This window comes from Amblyomma maculatum, chromosome 2 (assembly GCF_055883805.1).
Source record: "Amblyomma maculatum isolate TAMU_Amacu chromosome 2, ASM5588380v1, whole genome shotgun sequence".
Lineage (NCBI taxonomy): Eukaryota > Metazoa > Arthropoda > Arachnida > Ixodida > Ixodidae > Amblyomma > Amblyomma maculatum.
The window spans coordinates 167,443,251-167,461,549 of record NC_139345.1 but is presented as its reverse complement, the minus strand read 5'-3'; the positions used below and the strand labels follow the sequence as shown (position 1 = coordinate 167,461,549).

At 46.1% G+C, this 18,299-nt stretch overlaps 1 protein-coding gene across 1 annotated transcript; it reads left to right on the top strand.

Moving 5' to 3' along the window:
* The first annotated feature begins 482 nt into the window (after positions 1–482).
* Positions 483–3,360, top strand: LOC146200384 (uncharacterized). Its single transcript, XM_084592344.1, has 3 exons — positions 483–494; positions 1,530–1,676; positions 2,776–3,360. Exons 1-3 carry the CDS (start codon positions 483–485, stop codon positions 3,358–3,360), a joined length of 744 nt encoding a protein of 247 aa, XP_084448470.1.
* The last annotated feature ends 14,939 nt before the right edge of the window (positions 3,361–18,299 follow it).

Sequence of the window (18,299 nt, the reverse complement as noted above, 5' to 3'; positions counted from 1 at the left end):
TTTGTTCAGTAGATTTCTGGATAACTCAATGTCGAGCGGACTGATGTAACATGAACAATAACAATAGCGAAAGGCCTCTCTTCAGTAGTAGTAATAATAAATAAAAAACGAGCACGCAGTGGTATCTCTCAAGGCTGGTGGCAAAATCAGTGAAGGCGTGAAACATTTTCACGCATGTTGAGGTGACTCACGCACGGCATGTGTGCTCAAAGAGTTACGCGTGAAGGACTGCCCCGCAATAGAGCAGCGGTGGAAGGATCTTTCAAAATGCGAAAACAGGGAGAGCAGCACTAAAAAGAGTGAACTCGTATTCATTTATTTATATTTTCTGTTGCTTATGTCACCGACACGTGTCGCATATGCCTCAGCCCGGCAGTATAAAAGTTCGCGGACGAAGTGAAAACGCCACCACAAGACATTCGTCTCCGCATTGCTCTCAACCCCTGGAACTGCAGCTCCGCTTGGCGTCTTTTGCAGCCGCTATGATTTCAAAGGTGAGGATTGGCAACTCAACCAGAGTTTGAAAACAGATGTGAACCAAACAAGCCTTCTCACGTATCCAAGAATATAGTATTCTGTACGGTCAATATCGTAGGCAACCTTAACACCTCCTTGTAATGAACAAGTAGGAGAGTAAGCGCCGGCCCACAAGGATAATGCGCTGGTGGAATCAAAAGAGGAGCACTCCTTTCAGAGCTGGTCATGAAAAGAGTTGCTTTAGATTCTGGTTAAGTAATTACTACAAAACGTAAAGAAGTTATAAACATGAGGGCATTTCATAAAACTGGAATGGTTTGTTTGGCTTGGTTCGGTTTGCAGGTTGTAATGCCTCAAAGCAACTGAGGCTATCAGAAACCTTGTAGTTTGTCTAATTCTTTTTGGACTAACGGTTACCTGCGCAGACAAGAGGAACGAAGCGAATATTGTTTCCTAGCTTCTATATTTTTTAAGTTGTATTTGTCGGCTCCAAAGGTTCGGAACGGAACTAACCTAACTGAAGGATCGATTCCCTTTTTACTGGCAAAATTCTCACTTCTGATGCGCTTTTATGATGTCATGGTACGATAGCTTTCTCATTTTTTGCTTTGATTCTCAGGGTCAGTTAGGATTGTGGACCTCTAATAGGAGCAGCCTCGGGCATTGAGAAAAGAAGCGCAATATAACAGGAGCGGAAGCAATACTGGAACGGTAGTATGTATAACAAAACTCTACCACATAATGCCCTCAGAAATGTCCTTGCGTTCCTTGCCTGCGCAGTTCGGTGCTTGTATTTGAAATATGCTGGGCCGGAGTATAATGTAAAGTGTAGGTATTAAAGGCTGTCGTGTGCAGGAACAAAAGCTCCTTGAACAGACCGCAAATGAGACGTGGGTTATTAAAATAGTTCGGCTCGTGCAGAAAGCTTAATGTAATGTATGTAGCACGTAGCACAATCAATTTGACAGTGTTCTGGGAAATTTGACGGCATCAGTCTAATAAGGCTCCTTGCCCGGAGTTGATAAACTTCCAATTATCGGGACTTTTTCCAGGTACAACTTCTGGTCGTCTTCCTGGCAGCGAATGCTTACGGTCTTCGTGATCACCACACAGCGGCCGGGTACCCTGGAGCGGGCTACGGCGGCTATGCTGCTGCGGTAGCGGCTACTCCTTATCGGGGATACGCGGATTTCGCCTCTGTAAGTGAATTATACTAGTGCAAGAGTACTAAATTTATTGCTTTTGACCGTCACATTAGATCGCTTTCGGTTTATTGCTTCATTGATCAAGACACAACTCACAAAAGGAGCAAAAATCCTCAGCTGTGAACTGAATGGGCAACAATGTACTGAACCAAAATTGCCAGTGCATTAAATAAAGAAGCAGCGTGGGCGTCTCATTTCCCGCACTGACGAGGTTCACGGACGCAAAATCCTGATCGTTTGAAGAATATCAAATTCCACATAGCGTTCATTTAACAACGAGACGTGCTTTTATTATGTTATCATATCGCAAGCGGACCATATAAGCCTCAAGTTCAATTTAGAATGAACTGAATTAATTTGTCGTAAGTTCATGTTGCCTCAGAAATGGCTGGTTACTAAAGAAAAGGCTATTTGAATTTGATTGCTAAAGTAAAGCCCTGCCGAATCCGCTGTGGTGGGTGCACGATGAAGTTGGACTTCACACGGCTTACTCCCACCTGTTTGAAAACTCAAATTAGTACTTTTTACGCACACAAACAAGATGAAATGAGAGGCTGGTATAATACAATCATATGCCAAAAGCCTAAAGTTAGCAAAGTCAAGATCAGCGAAGCGAGGATGTTTTTTTCCTGTTGTTGACGTGAACTGGAAGGCCTAATTATCATACCAGTTCAAATAAGCAAGAAAAATTAGAAACATATTCCGCACTCCTTTTCATGGTTTCGCTAACTGCTCGATATTTTTTTTTCCAATTGTCATTTTGTAGCTGTGTGACAATACTTACACTGCTGACCTGCTTTATTTCCCTCTGGAGGTAGCTAGTACGGGTCAAATAATTTGTTTAAGTCGTTTAAGACTGAAATTGTTTCAAAAAAAACCTGGCCGCCTCTGTGTATGATCGGAAAAGGACAATTACTCATTCTCTCTCACATGTTGGCTTGCAAATTATTCCCACCGGGCGGATGAGAGAAAAAAAAACATAAAACTCTGAATTCATAGCAAAATAAGCCAATTACTGCGCTCTAAGGCATCAAGTGAAATACTCGAGGCTCAATAATTGCCACTTTCTAACATTATCACCTGTCTTCTGCAGCCACCTCAGCCGTACAGCTACGGCTATGACACTGTGGACGAGTACGGATATCGCCAGTTCCGTAGTGAGCAGGGAGACGCCAACAATATGAAGACTGGATCGTACGGCTACCGTGACGTGAACGGCCTCTACCGGAGAGTTAACTACATCGTCGACGCCAACGGTTTCCGGGCCACGGTGGACACGAACGAGCCAAGCACCGCACCCGGTGCCAGCGCCGACGTAGTCTTCAACGCCGCGCCGGTCGTGCCACCAGTTCCCGCTGGCGCAGCAGCCTCAAGGCCAGGGGTTGCACCGATAGCGTACGGTGCCAGGGGTGTGGCAGGCGGTTACAGCGGTGCATACAGCGAGAACAGTGGATACGGATACGCACCGTACGGTGGCGCTGCAGCAGGCTACAGCCGCGTGCCCTACGCAGGCGTCGGCTATGCTCCAGGAGGTGGCGCCCTTGGTGGTTTTGGCTACGGAGGGTACTCTCCTTACGGTTACGCTGGTGCTGGATATCCAGCTGGGCGCTACGCCGCAGCTGGATTTGTGGGATCCGGGGCTTGGGCTGCTGGTCACCACGGGTACCGAAGGCGATAAGAGAAGGCCAGCGTCTGCCTGAAAGCTGTATGCTAGGAGGACAAAATGTATAAACAATGAAACATCGTAACCTTACCACGAAAACTTTTCACTGACTGCGTGAGTGTGGGCTACTCAAAATAAATGCGTCAAATTTCTACGGGACTGGTCTTGAGACTCGCTGTGCATTTAGTGGCCAACACGTCTTAGTATAAATGATTTTCCTATACATAATCCATGAATATTTACACATTTTTGCTGAATGTAACTCCCGTTCAAAGGGCATCATAGTGTAAAGAAGTGTTGACAAGTTGGACCTCCGTGACGGCACGAAGACTCCGCTGCATTGAAGAAGGCGACCAGTCAGGGTAGACTGACGGCATGAATTATATTAATTTAGTAAATATGAGCCCAAACGTGAATTAAATCTAATCACGTGATGCAAAATAAATAACAAACTCATTATAACCATAAATCAGTTAGTCATACGCGACTTGAGCAGTGTTCCCGAGCAGCAGCGATCGGATGGTAGCCGTCCTCCTTCACCTGCCGCCAAAACCCATCTGGCAAACGTTTTCCCAGGATTCTCGAGGCACTGTTTGTTACAAGGCGGAAATGCGCTTATCGGAGCCAAAAAGAAGAATTTCTCTAGAGCAGAGGAACCAATAGGACGCCGGTGCCCACGACGTTGTTTCCTTGCGAGCACCGCGTGAATTTCAAGACGAAGCGGTGCATCTCCGCCTGGCACACAAAAACACAAAAGGTGAACCAAAAACACATGGGCAGCAAGGACACAGACGGTACACAACACAAGGCTGCTTCCGCGTTCTCAGCCGTTGGCCCCGAGCCCTCAGGTGTCTAATGTCAATCGGCTGGGACGCGAGCTTCCAACAGCTCGCCTCCTTCGCAGCCCATTAACCACTTTCCGAAAGGCTTGGATCGCGAAAAATACCCTCAAGAGAGGTCACGGGAGGCAGCACCACACCCCGGTGTGAGCAAGGCCATCCGTACAATGGCGCGCACCCTCAACAAGCGGGAGAAAGCACAGCCACGCTGCGCCGGCAAGAAAAAAGACCGCTCCTCGGCTGTGCACTGGTCATGAAAAGTGGTGCGCGACATGAACTTAGCTCGCTATGCGACACCGCCCCCCTACGAAAAAGTGTGTCCCACTCGGTCGCAATCACGCCCACACAAATCAACCGCAATGAAATGCTATGAATAACTATGTACAAGGTTCAAAAATGAAATTACGTCTAGTGGATAGGACCGCACAACAATACCAAAATGAATACAATATCCGCGCAAGGCCCAAAAAATCGAGAATATACAACTTAATCCAGCAAAACAGATTCAAGCAGGAAGATAGAGAAGGACAGTTACAAGCATACAAAGATTGGCATCTCACTCAAAATGTTCGATGGCACACTCGAAATGTGTGCCATGGAACACTCGAATTTACACAAAATACAAAAACTTGGGGGTAGGGACAGAAGTCACGGGTCATTAGGTCACAGTTTCGTCCACTGCAGCACACCTTGGTCTCACTGCCGTAGTCGGTCCTTACTCTTTTGGGTTCTGTGTGAGTTCAGTAGTGTCTACACTGAAATGTCGATTCGGAGTAGGAGTATGCCTCAGTCGCCCTTCCATCAGGGGTACCGCGATCACTGTTTTTCACGGTCGAGGCCGCTACACGTTTTGTCCTTGCGGAGACACGAACACTCTGCTCAAACGCATGCACACCATCACCTCGTTCACCGTTTGCTGACTCGTCGTCGGCTCCTCATCGAAAGCAAGCCGTGGGTGGTAGTGTTTCAGATGCTCAGTGTTGACGAAATCCCGCTTTCGGCCGGTGCGATCGACGACCTCCCAGTTATTCTCTGATACCTTCCGGAGCAGACGGAACGGCCCGTGGTACCGGTGGAGCAGCTTGGTGGTCTTTCGTTTCGATCGAGAAGGCGTCAACAGGTACACAAGGTCTCCCGGATAGAGAACCGCATCCCGTAGTTTGGAGTCGTATGCTTTTGTGTTCTTTTCTTGCCGGTCTTTCTCACGCTGAGCTAGGACTTGGCGCGCCTGGCGAAGCCATTGCGCCACCCTGTGAGCATCCACTTCGTCACAGTCGTGTTGCGCGATACCGAGGGCCACCTCAAAAGGAAGTGTTGGCTCGTGTCCGTGAAGAAGAAAAAAACGGCGAAACACCTGTCGTTTTGTGTTGCGACGAATTAGAGGCGAAAAGGACATAAGGCAGGAATTTGTCCTAGTTCCAATGATGCGAGGAGATCTACATGCTGAGAATGTCGGGAAGCGTTCGGTTGAAACGTTCGTACAAGCCGTTGGTTTGCGGGTGGTACGCTGTTGTTTGCACGTCGTCTGTACCCATGGCTTTAAGTATTTCCTCAATCAAGGAAGCAACAAAATGCTGTCCGCTGTCCGTAATGATGCGGCCTGATTCCCCGTGGCGTAGGACGATCTCTCACACAAAGCCCTGCGCGGCCTCAGCAGCTGTGGTCGCCGGGCATGCTACTGCTTCGACCTATTTCGCGTGGTACTCGGTCATTACGAGGATGTAGCGGGTCCCGGATTGACTCTTCGTAAATGGACACAAAAAGTGCATTCTAACCTGTTTAAAAGACATTCCCACCGGTGCAAGAGGCTGGATAAACCCGATTGGTTTGCCCGGTGAGGCTTTGCGCGTCTGGCAGTGAGGGCAAGACCGCACGTAGTTTGACACCTGCGCGAACATCGTAGGCCAGAAGTAACGCCTACGTATCTTCTCCGATGTGCGCTTGTCCCCGAGGAGTCCCGCCGAGAGATCATCGTGGCAGCCCCTTAGCAACTCTGACCCCAAGCATTTCGGTATGACTAATGCGTCGTAGTCTGCCTCAAAATCTTTCGCTCGACTGTGCAACCCACCGCTGATTATCCCTAAACACCGTGCCGTTCTTTTTAGTGTTCTGGCTACGGGTGAATGCGGGTTCTCTAGGTGTCCTATCACTTCCCTCATCGAAGGGTCTTCCCTCTGCTTCATGCCTACATCCACGCGACCTAGCAAAAGCAGCGGTACAAAGTTATCTTCACTAACCGGCGCCGGCTCGCGAGGCAGGCGAGAATTAAAGTGTGTCTGCATCTGCATTCTTCAAACCTGGGCGGTGTTTGAGATTCAGGACAAACTCTTGCAACAGCAAGGACCATCTCATGAGGTGTCCATTCGGATTCTTGACATTCATCAGCCATGGGAGGCTGGCTTGATCCGTGATCACGGTGAAGTTACTGCCAAATATATAAGGTCGAAACTGCCTACAAGCGTACACGACAGCCAAACATTCCTTTTCTGTGGTGCTGTAATTAGCTTCCGCTTTATTGAGATGACGACTGGCGCAGGCGATGACATGTTCCCGACACTCGTCTTTTTTATCCAGCACGGCACCAAGACCGTAGTCACAGGCATCCGAATGGATTTCAATGGGCTTGCCTGGGTCGAATTGACGCAGAACTGGCGCTGTAGTCAACTTCTCTTTAATCGCCTGAATTGCCGCCTCGCATGCCGTGTCCCACTCAAACGAAACGTTCTTGTCAAATTAGTCAAAGGTCGGGCAATTAGGGAGAAATCCTTGACGAAACGCCGATAATATTTGCAGATTCCGAGGAAATTCTGAACTCCCTTTTGGTTTTTTTTTGGCGCTGGGAGCTTTTCGATCGCGGCTATTTTGTCCTGATCTGGTTTGAAGTTCTCTCCAGTCAGCACGTGCCCTAGATACCTGATTTCTTGTTGCGCGAGGCTGCATCTTGCCGGCATCAGACGCAAGTTGGCTTTATCAAGAGCGATTAACACCTTTTCCAAATCCTCTAGGTGAGTCATCCAATTAGGCCGAACACACACTCCAGAGAAGACCACTCAAAACTTTATTGATCATCTCTTGGAATGTCGCGGGGGCATTGCACAGACCGAAAGGAACGACATTGAACTCGTACAGACCGGAGCCGCATGCGAATGCTGTCTTCGGCTTGTCCTCGTCGCGGATTCCTACCTGTAGTGAGGTCGAGCGTCGTGAAATATCGAGAGCCCTGCAGCAGATCCAGATGCTCATCGAATCGCGGTAATCGGTGCACGTCTTTCTCGGCAACCGCGTACACTCTTCGGAAATCAACGCAGAAACGCGAACCCCCTGCGGCTTTTTCACGAGAACGACGGGCGATGACCAGGGGCTGTGCGGCTCTCGGATCACTCCGTCACGAAGCATTTCTTCCACTTGCGCTTTAATGACTTCCCTCACGAAGGGTGAGTGTCGGTACGGATGTTGACAAATGGGTGCTGAGCTGCCCGTGTTTGTAGCATGCTCCGTTACGTGAGTGCGGTGAATCGGATTGTGCTCGCCGGTAAACAGGTGACGAAACTTATGAATAAGAGACAACAGCTCATCCCTCTCAGATGGCGTCAAGTGTGGCCCAGTTTGGACGTCAAAGTCTTCTATCGCAGTGGGGTCGTGTGGCACGGCGAGTCCGAGTTGCGCCTCATGAAGGGATGTGGCCCAGCCGATCTTCGCATCGCGATGTACCACTATCGGCAACAAGGTAGGGCTTGCAACACGGGCGATTCCGATCCCACCAACCACTTTCACGACATCCGCGCCACCTGCAATCCATTTCTAAGATTTGACTTTGGCTGACAAGCTGAATTCCGTCTCTCGGTATGTGTACCCTTAAAATGGCTTCCGTACGAGGATCGACGCAAACGTGATCTTTACTTTGTGCAGTGACCACATTTGACTGCGATTGCACGCTAGTATTGAGGTGCAGCTGGTACACTTCGCTCCCTATTTTGAGTTGTTAACGGAGGAAGTTAATCAGCAGGTTTGCCTGCCGGCAAAATGGGAGCCCCCTTGACAACTCATAAGGCCAGTCCTTGAGAACAATGAATTTTACGCTGAATCTGGTTGATCCGAATTGAAGAACTACTTCTGTTTCTCCTACAGATGCTAATAAGTCTCCGCTGATTCCTTTGATAACAGCAGAGCCCTGAGTTAGTTTGACTTTTGGAGCAATTTTAGCCGCGAAATTGCAAGAAACAATGTTTACGGAGGCGCCAGTGTCAATGAGAAGGGTGGTCTTCAAATTATTTGCCTTGACTTGGACCGTGAAGTGTTGGTATTCGCCAATAATTTTCACAGATCGGCCAGGCTGACCACCTAAGCCCGGCCGTTCCCGTTGCCCGGATTGGGAGCCTGCTCGTCGCGCGCATTTCTCTGTTCGCGGTCCTCATCCCTCCATTGCTGGCGACAGTTCCGAGCTATGTGACCGCTTCGATTATAATAGCGGCATCGTGGCCATCTGTCGTCATCACACGATGTTCTCTGGGGCCATGGCGCGCGCCTACGAAAACTTTCCTCTTCCATTGCCTTTAGGCGTCCGGATAATGATTCTAGAGAGGCGGCGATCGCCTTGAAATCTTGCTCATCTCCGAACGTTTGTTGTTGACCATGGCATGCAGCAGTTTAGGTGGGATGTACTTCGGGCTGGCCAGATCCCGGCACATTCGACGGACGAGGCTCGTTGTTAGCGCTGCCAACTGTTGGCAAGATGTTCGAATTTCAAACACAGGGTTCTCTTGTCAGGTAGGTGGTGTTTGCTGTGGCGACCGGCGGCACCCGGGAAGTCAAACCCATCAGCGCAGCTCGACGGAGGCATTGCAGTGTCTGCAGGAAGTCGGCGCAGTTGGACGGATTGGATATCATCTTCTCCATTGTCGCCGGTTGCAGGCCCCGCAGCAGATGAGGCAATTTGTATGTTTCTTCACTACATAGCCAAGGTAAGATACGTATAATAGGCGGTGCCAGAGACGCACCGCTTCATGTAGAGGAATATGCGAGTAGATCTAAAACTGATGATGGCTGATGGGGTTAGCAATAGGAGAGGACCGTTTGCGGTTGTCGGAAAGATCCTGCGGTGAAATTCATCACTGCAGGTTGATCTCAGTAAGCTAACGTTTGATCACGGTAGATTCAAATCACTCTCAGCCGGCAGCAGTTTAGTATTCGTCAGAGGTGACATATGAAACCGCGGATTTAATTGGCGATATAACTAAACTGTAGTTGGCGCCTATTTTGTGGAAAATGTATTTACTGCATTGTTTCTTCAAGGGCTCGAATCTACGGCATGGAGTGTGATGGGATGTATTTACTCAATTGAACCAAAGGCAATTAGGTCACGCGCAGCACACGGCAGGCTTTTGTCATAACTACCGGTGCGTCCTAAAGGAAATAAAGGCTCACAGAAATAAAATATGACATTCGGGCGAATACCTTTTAAGAAATCCACATAGCAAAAAATTTTAGATGGCACTTTCGGCCCCTAAAGTGCGATGAGGCGATCCTTTATGGCGTGGTACATGTGTCCGCGGAGAATTGTGACAGATATTGCGCTCTTTCTACCCTGTCAAGCAGTTTCAAATTCCGCTGATGCCTGCTGTTCTAATGTCACCTTGACATCTGGGTCTACTTCTGTTCGCTGTGTGGTGCGGCGTACGAGGAAGGGGCAAATGAAAGGCGCCACACGGACGCCTGGATCAGACGTCCGGCGGGGTCAGCTTCGTATGCGTGAATCGCCTGGTGGCACCTTGGCCTGTCGTGACGGTACATCGCGCGCCCATTGCAGAACGCAATCAGCATTTCATTGAACGCATCAAAGTTCACGGGCGTTCTATATATAATTCGTTTACAGGAAAGGAAATGCGCAGTATCTGTCACTCGCGGAATCCCGCTATCAGTCTTACGGTAGACAAAGGGGATTATGAAGAGCGTTTCACGATCCGGGCCCTGACACAGTTTGATCAATCCGTCAATCACATCCATCCACGGAGGCTGTTCAGGTTGACTGCGAAGAACATCTCTGAGAAATGTTGCACTTTCAATGAAGTTGTCCCTGACCGATCGAAAAATTTTCTTCGGCGTGCTTAAATGCCATCCGCCTTTTCCAAATGCTGTGGAGGCCCAGCCCCATATGCATGTCGTATGGGACCTCGTCACTTTGTACGGGTAGAAACCCGATGCCGTAAGTATCAATGCGTAATTCTTTTATTAACCCTTTAACCATCAGATCAACAATTTTGTTGACCCTCTATAGGCAGCCACAAAACGCCTCTCCCTAAAATTTAGAACGCGTTCATCTAAATTAGCCTTTTTATGAAGCAGGCTCTGAAATAAAGTTGTATGAGTCGTCAATAGATGGCCCGTATAATGACCGTGTTCAACCTAAAAGTGCAGTCGTCGTCTTCTACGCGCGCGCAACACGTTGGCAAAGTTCTGGCCTCACCAGCAGCCGATATTCGAAGATAAGGACGACGACAATTTTATTTCTTTGTAGAGGCGTCTCTAAACGTGGGCCATAAGTTATTTGGACAACAACAACAACAACAACAACAAACGTGGGCCTTGCGGAATAGTATAACCTATTTCGCAACAGAAGCGGCTGTGCAGGACAAAATACATAGTCTACAAAATTGTTGAGTTGCCAGAATAATGTTAAAATTTACCGTCAATGATGTGCAGTCGGCTGTTTGTTTTTATATCCAAAATTGGTTTGAACGTGATACAGGACGCGTAAAGGTACACAGAAAACTTTGTTTAGGACTAGCTCTGCGTTGCCGCTTGTATGTGCGCTGCTCAAGGTCACTTGTTTTTTTTGTAGGGAAGGGTTTATGGCGGGAATCTGGGTACTCGTGTTGATATAAAGGTGAAATGTGCACTGCGGAACATTAGCTTTTCGACACCTCATGCTTTTGTTTTCTTTTGCGACAAGTAACGTACTTATTTTTTTGTAGCCATGGAAACATCCCTGTTTTATGGAAGTCGCGCTCAACACAGCAGGTCAGATGGCGCTGTGCTCTCTGCCATAAAGGTGTGTCAGGCTTCAAGTGCACCAAATGTGAAATCTTTTCGCGCCTGAAAAGCGGCAACCAACTGTTTTCTTCAATTACACCTTACGTAGGACATGACTGACGCATGTCAGTTTGCCAGCTTTGTACTCCCTATCAACAAAACCGATCAACAAAACTGTTGACGTTCTGTATTTTTTGAAATCCTAGTTCAAACGCATTCCCATTTTTTTGGATGTACATTTAGACTAATAGAAACAAATACAAACCAAGGAAAAAATTATAGCATCGCTCTATCTGGTCTTGCCTGTTAAAGGGTTAAAGTTCTTTGTAATATATCCCAGTGAAAAACGGGATCCCAGCAGTCTATAAAAACGTGAGCGATATCGCTTATGCCAAAGGTAGGCTAGTGATTTTTATGCCTGTATATACGCTGTTGACCCGAAATAAAGAAATAAAAAACGAAGCCTGGCGCAGTGGTAAAGCACTCGGCTGGGGATCCAAATGATGGAGGTTCAATTCTCGATGGAGACAAGGTTTATTAATTTAATTTTACCTGTCGCTCTCGAAATCGTGACCTCTGCTGACAAACTTCTGCTGTGAACCTTCTGTCGACAACGGTGAGGCATTAAAGGCTTTCGCTTTAAAACTACAAAGAAGATACAAGAATTGGGAAGCGCTGCCTAATGCATCTCAAAAATAATTTATTTCCCTGATGCGCTAAGATGCGGAAGCTGCCATTTTCCACAGCTTTGATTTTATGAAAATACACCCATTCAGGAGAGCACGTGCAATTTTATTTCACACTCTGCTTCCTTTCGCTCTTTTCGTTTGTCACCGTAACAGAGTTAAATTTTGAGCTTTTTTTCTGAATATGGTAAATATTAAGTCGTTCACTTCACACTGAAAATATACGCGTAGGTATTGAGTTTCGTGCATTTATCTGCGCAAGAGGTTTAGTGCCGACCTCAGACGCACATTTATGATCCCAGCACGTGATGCTGTGTAGAAATGATACGTGGATTGAAAACAACGTTTGTCTATACCGTATATGTTGTGAAGATACTAAGGTGGGCACGGCGGACGCAGCATCTGTCGCTAACCAGAACTCTGCACTGCGTCCTGCAGCTCTCCGCATCTAAAGCTTCAAGCGCCTACACGTGTCCGCAAGCTGATGGCATGACCGACAGCTGCCGCCTTAGTACTGATTACTCCTGCGACCAGAATTCAGTCTGGGCATTTCCTGATAACATCACTCCGCTAGCGACACCACATGGCAGTCGAGGTCTGACGTCACTTGGCAGCACTGCTGTAAAGGAAGCACCTCACGTGTTCGTCTCTTGTGGCCACGGCGGACGCAGCCTGGCTATGTCGCCACTGCGTTCACTGCGAAATCATTGTCCCCGCATTATTTTCTTAACGTGCCCACGGAAGTGTCTCGACTTAGCACATGAATGTGCTCATGTTGCAAGTTGCTTATTTGTGGAGACATTGAGGTCAACCCAGTTCCAACACATAAAGAGTTGTTTGAACAGTTCCTTGGAGGTCAAACTGCTTTTTGTAATGAAATTTCTGAAACGAAAGATCAGCTAACTAATGCTGAAAAAATGATCAGAAATCTCCCGCAGATGTTCACTACAATTGAAGAAAAACATTTAGAAGCTCCCAAAGCTCGTAATGATCAGGTTAAACTACCCTTAAGTGACTGAAGCATGCCGTTGGCTTCCTCACAAAGAAAGCATAAAGTTGAAAAAGGACCAAAACATGCGATCGAATATGTTATTTATGGTATTGCTGACATTCCTGATGAAACAACACAGCTGCTTAAAGAAAAGATAATCACCGAGGTAATGAACGATGAGTTGAATGTGCAGTGCAATATTCTATCGGGCGAGTTCACAGGCTCGGCCGAGGAGACGCTGACCGTATATGCACGATCTATCTACACAGGATTTCTTTGAAACGAAACTTATATCTGATAACTGCAGAAAGCTTAAAGGTTCGAGCAGAAGTTCGAGAATAAGTATTCGCATGATATAGTCTGAAAAAAAAAAGGAAGCTTCTGTGGGACAGCGCGAAAGCCGACAAACAAAACAATATACCGGGTATACCAACTGAAGATCGATAAACAACTATTTTTCTCGGATGAGGTAAAGAACACGCGCTCAAAGATAATGAGTAAACCCTCCCCGCAGCGGGTAACTTGACGCTCTTCCCAGAATTGAGACAAGCACTTGCGTATTATTAATCTAAGCGCTCGCACCGTGCTAAACAAAAGAGAATATATTGAAATTCGGTTCTTGGAACATAACCCACACATCACAGTGATAACAGAGACGTGGATGCGGTCTGAAATATGTGACGAGGACGAGTTCCCATCGTGCTGGCAAGTTTTTCGTAAAGATCGAAATTCTAAGGGAGGCAGCGTTGAGGTACTTATTAATATAGAAGCTGTTCTCTCCGAAAACGAGCCAAGTTTGGAATGATTGTGCATAAAAATGAAGTGTTGGAGCTACATATTATTTTTACGTCATATATGAACCTCCCGAAGGACGTCCTCAGTAGTTAGTCCAGGTACAAGAAAACATGATTAATATCCAGTCAAATAAATTAGTACTAGTAGGCGACCTGAACTTAACTGACATCAACTGGAAGCATTCGCAAGCACTTTCACGGAATAGTAAGCATATAAACAGCCTGGTTGACGTAATGCTAACACATGACTTAATCCGAATAGTTCAGGAGCCAACACGTGCGCAAGGAACTTGCCAAATTGTGTTCGATCTCGTATTCTGGCCCAGAATGTTAACGGAATATATTGTTGCAGTTGTAGAAGGTATATCTAATTACTACTCTGCCAGTGTCAGGGTTCATATAGTCAATTCACCCCCATCTGAGAAACTTGCCAATCATTCCTTCAAGGACTACTCACGTGCAAATGATGCAGCCATTATAGAACATATGGAAACATGCCTAATAGATTTTAACGAAAATGGCGTAATAAAGCTTTGGCGTCGCTTTAAAGACATGTGCCATTTCTGTATTGATAACTTTGTGCCTCATGAATGCAATGATAAACGCAAACAAAATTATCCGTGCATGACACGTGAAATTATCCACATGACCCGCAAGATAAGAAGCTTAAAAATAAACCGCTTACAAAGCGGCCAAGGTAAAGAACTGGAAGAAAAACCTAGCGCGTGCAGTACGGACATCGAAGGAAAGCTACTTCAATATGATATTACCAAAATTTTTTATTGCACAGCCGAAAAGCCCTGGAATTATCTGAGCGAAACATTAAACCAGTATCACAAGTTTGCACTGATGGATCAGTCATTACTGATAACCGGAATAGTGCGAGTCAATTCTGTTGATATTTTCATAGTTTTTTTTTTTTTAATTCTAGCATTTGTTCATCCGATCACAAAATATTTTAACCTTCGGAAGTGAATTTTATTTCATATCCTGGCATTGTTTCGAGGCTCTTAAATTTAAAAACTAAATCTTCGTGTCTTCCTGAGAACCTTTTTGTTGTTTTTTAATCGATGCGCTGAATGGATTGCCAACTTCTTTGTTAGTATATTTCGTGCCTCATTACTTCCCCGAAAATTACCGGATGACTGGAAGATTGCTAAGGTTGTGCCAGTATTCAAGAACGGCGACCATCCAATTTCATTACCTCGTCATGTTGTAAGCTAATTGAACGCGTTGTTGCCAATCAGAATAATGATTTTTTTTCGGATACACGGTCAATACTGACTAATTTTCAACGCGGTTTTAGAAAAGGCTGTTCAACAGTTACACAACTAGTCACGGTAATACATTCATTCGCCTTGGGCTTTGATAAAAATGGTCGAATTTATTTATTTATGTATTAGACATACCCTCAATCACCGAAGCAATGAAGAGGGGTTTGGAATACGGTGATGATACGAACAAAATGAACACGCGCTGACATCTGCTAGAGCAGTGAACACTTGATAAAGAGCACATTGGATAAATCAGTATTAATGACCAAATTCTAACCCTAATAATAAAAAATAATGAACCATTGAAGAAAACGTAATTATAGCAAAAACATCTGAGTATGAGAAAAAATAACTAAATAATAAGCACAGCTCGAACAGGCTATTTAACATGCACAAAATAGAAAATGGTACATAGCTAATGAACAAATTGCACTGCACATTCAACTCCTCTTTCATTACCTCGCTGATTACCTTTTCTTTAACCAGCTGTTTTGTTTCATCAGGAATGTCAACTATACCATAAATAACATATTCGATCGCATGTTTCGGTCCTCTGTCAACTTTTATCTTTCTTTTCCCGGAAGCCAATGGCATGCTTCAATCACTTAAGGGTAGTTTAACCTGATCATTACGAGCTTTGGGAGCTTCTAAATGTTTTTCTTCCATTTTAGTGAACATCTGCGGGAGATTTCTGATCATGTTTTCAGCATTAGTTTGCTCATCTTTCATTTCAGAAATTTCATTACAAAAAGCAGTTTGACCTTCAAAAAAATGCTCGAACAGCTCTTTCTGCGTTGGACCTGGGTTGACCTCGATGTCTCCACAAAGAAGCAACTTGCAAACATAAGCACATTCATGTGCTAAGTCGAGAAACTCCCGTGGGAATGTTAAGACAATAATGCGGGGACAATCGCTTCGCAGTTAACTGGCATGAGGACTGGCCTGTAGGATTCAGAGGAGAATTCTGGTTAGCGACATAGCCAGAGTGCCTCCAACGTGGCCACAAAACACGAACACGTGAGGTGCCTCCTTTATAGCAGTGCGGCCAGGTGACGTCAGACCACGACTGCCATGTGGTGTCGCTAGCAGAGTTATGTTATCAGGAAATGCCCATACTGAATTCTGGTCGGTGGAGTAATCAGCACTAAGGAGGCTGATGTCGGTCATGCCATCAGCTTGCTGACACGTGTAGTGTAGGCGCTTGTAGCTTTAGATGCGGTGAGCTGCAGGACGCAGAGCAGAGTTTTGGTTAGCGACATAGGCTGAGTCCGCCGTGCCGACCTTAGTATCTTCGCAACATATACGGTATATAGATACGTTGTTTTCAATCCACGTATCATTTCTACACAGCATCACGTGCTGGGATCATAAATGTGTGTCTGAGGTCGGCACTAAACCTCTTGCGCAGATAAATGCACGAAACTCAATACCTACGCGTATCTTTTCAGTGTGAAGTGACCGAGTTAATATTTACCACATTCAGAAAAAAAGCTCGCAATTTCAACTCTATTACGATAAAAAAAAGAGCGAAAGGAAGTAGAGTATGATATAAAAATGCACGTGCTCTCCTGAATGGCTGTATTTTCATGAAATCAAAGCTGTGGAAAATGGCAACTTCCGCCTCTTAGCGCATAAGGAAAATAAATTATTTTTGAGATGCATTAGGCAGCGCTTCCCAATTCTTGTATCTGCTTTGTAGTTTCAAGGCGAAAACCTTTAATGCCTCACCGTTGTCGACAGAAGGTTGTCAGCAGAGGTGTCACGATTTCGAGAGCGAGAGGTAAAAATAAATTCTTAAACCTTGTCTCCAGCGGGATCGAACCTCCATCCTTTGGATCCCCAGCCGAGTGCTTTACCACTGCGCCAGGCCTCGTTTTTTTTCTTTTGTTGCGGGTCAACAACGTACATACAGGCATAAAAATCACTAGCCTACCTTTGGCTTAAGCGATATCGCTCAGTTTTTATAGTCTGCTGGGATCCCGTTTTTCATTTACATATATTACAAAGAACTTTAAAAAAGAATTACGCATTAAACCTTACGGCATCGGGTATATACCCGTACAAAGTGACGAGGTCCCATACGACATGAATATGGGGCTGGGCCTCCACAGCATTTGGAAAAGGCGGATGGCATTTAGGCACGCCGAAGAAAATTTACGATCGGTCAGGGACAACTTCATTGAAATTGTCACATTTCGCAGATATGTTCGCCGCAGTCAACCTGAACAGCCTCAGTGGATGGATGTGATTGACGGATTGATCAAACTGTGTCAGGCCCCGGATCAGGAAGCGCTCTTCATAATCCCCTTCGTCTACCGTAAGGATGATAGCGGGATTCCACGAGTGACAGATACTGCGCATTTTCGTTCCTGTAAACGAATTATATATAGACCGCCCGTGAACTTTGATGCGTTCGATGAAATGCTGAGTGTGTTCGCCAAGGGGTGCGCGATGTACAGTCACGACAGGCCAAGGAGCCACCAGCCGATTCACGCATACGAAGCTGACCCCGCCGGACGTCCGATCCAGGCGTTCGTGCGGTGCCTTTCATTTGCCCCTTCCTCGTACGCCGCACCACACAGCAAACAGAAGCAGACCCAGATGTCCAGGTGACGTTACTACAGCAGGCATCAGCGGCGTTCGAAACTGCTTTACAGGATAGAAAAAGCGCAATATCTGTCACAATTCTCCGGGGACACATGTACCACGCCATAAAGGATCTTCTCATCGCACTTTAGCGACCCAAAGTGCCTTCTAGAATTTTTCGTTAAGTATATTTATCAAAAGGCATCGGCCTGAATGTCACTCCTTATTTCTGTAAGCCTTTATTTTCTTTAGGACGCACCGGTACTCATGACAAAAGCCTGTCGTGTGCTGTCCGTGACCTAATTGCCTTTGGTTGAATTGCGTAAATTCATGGAGTACATCCTGTCACACTCCATGCCGTAGGTTCTAGTGCTTGGAGAAACAATGCAGTAAATAAATTTTCCTCAAAATAGGCACCAACTACAGTTTAGTTATATCGATATCCAAATCCGCGGTTTCACATGTCACATCTGGCGAATAATAAACTGCTGCCGGTTGAGAGTGATTTGAATCTACCGTGATCAAACGTCGGCTCACTGTGATCAAGCTGCAGTGATGAAGTTCACTGCAGGATCTTTCTGACAACTGCGAATGGTCCTCTCCTATTGCTAACCACATCAGCCATTATCAGATTTAGATCTACTCGCATATTCCTGTGCTTAAAGTGGTGCGTCTCTTGCACCGCTATTATACGTCTCGTTCCTTCCCTATCACATCTTTAGCGTGCCATGTACCGTGTTGAGGTTACCATTACC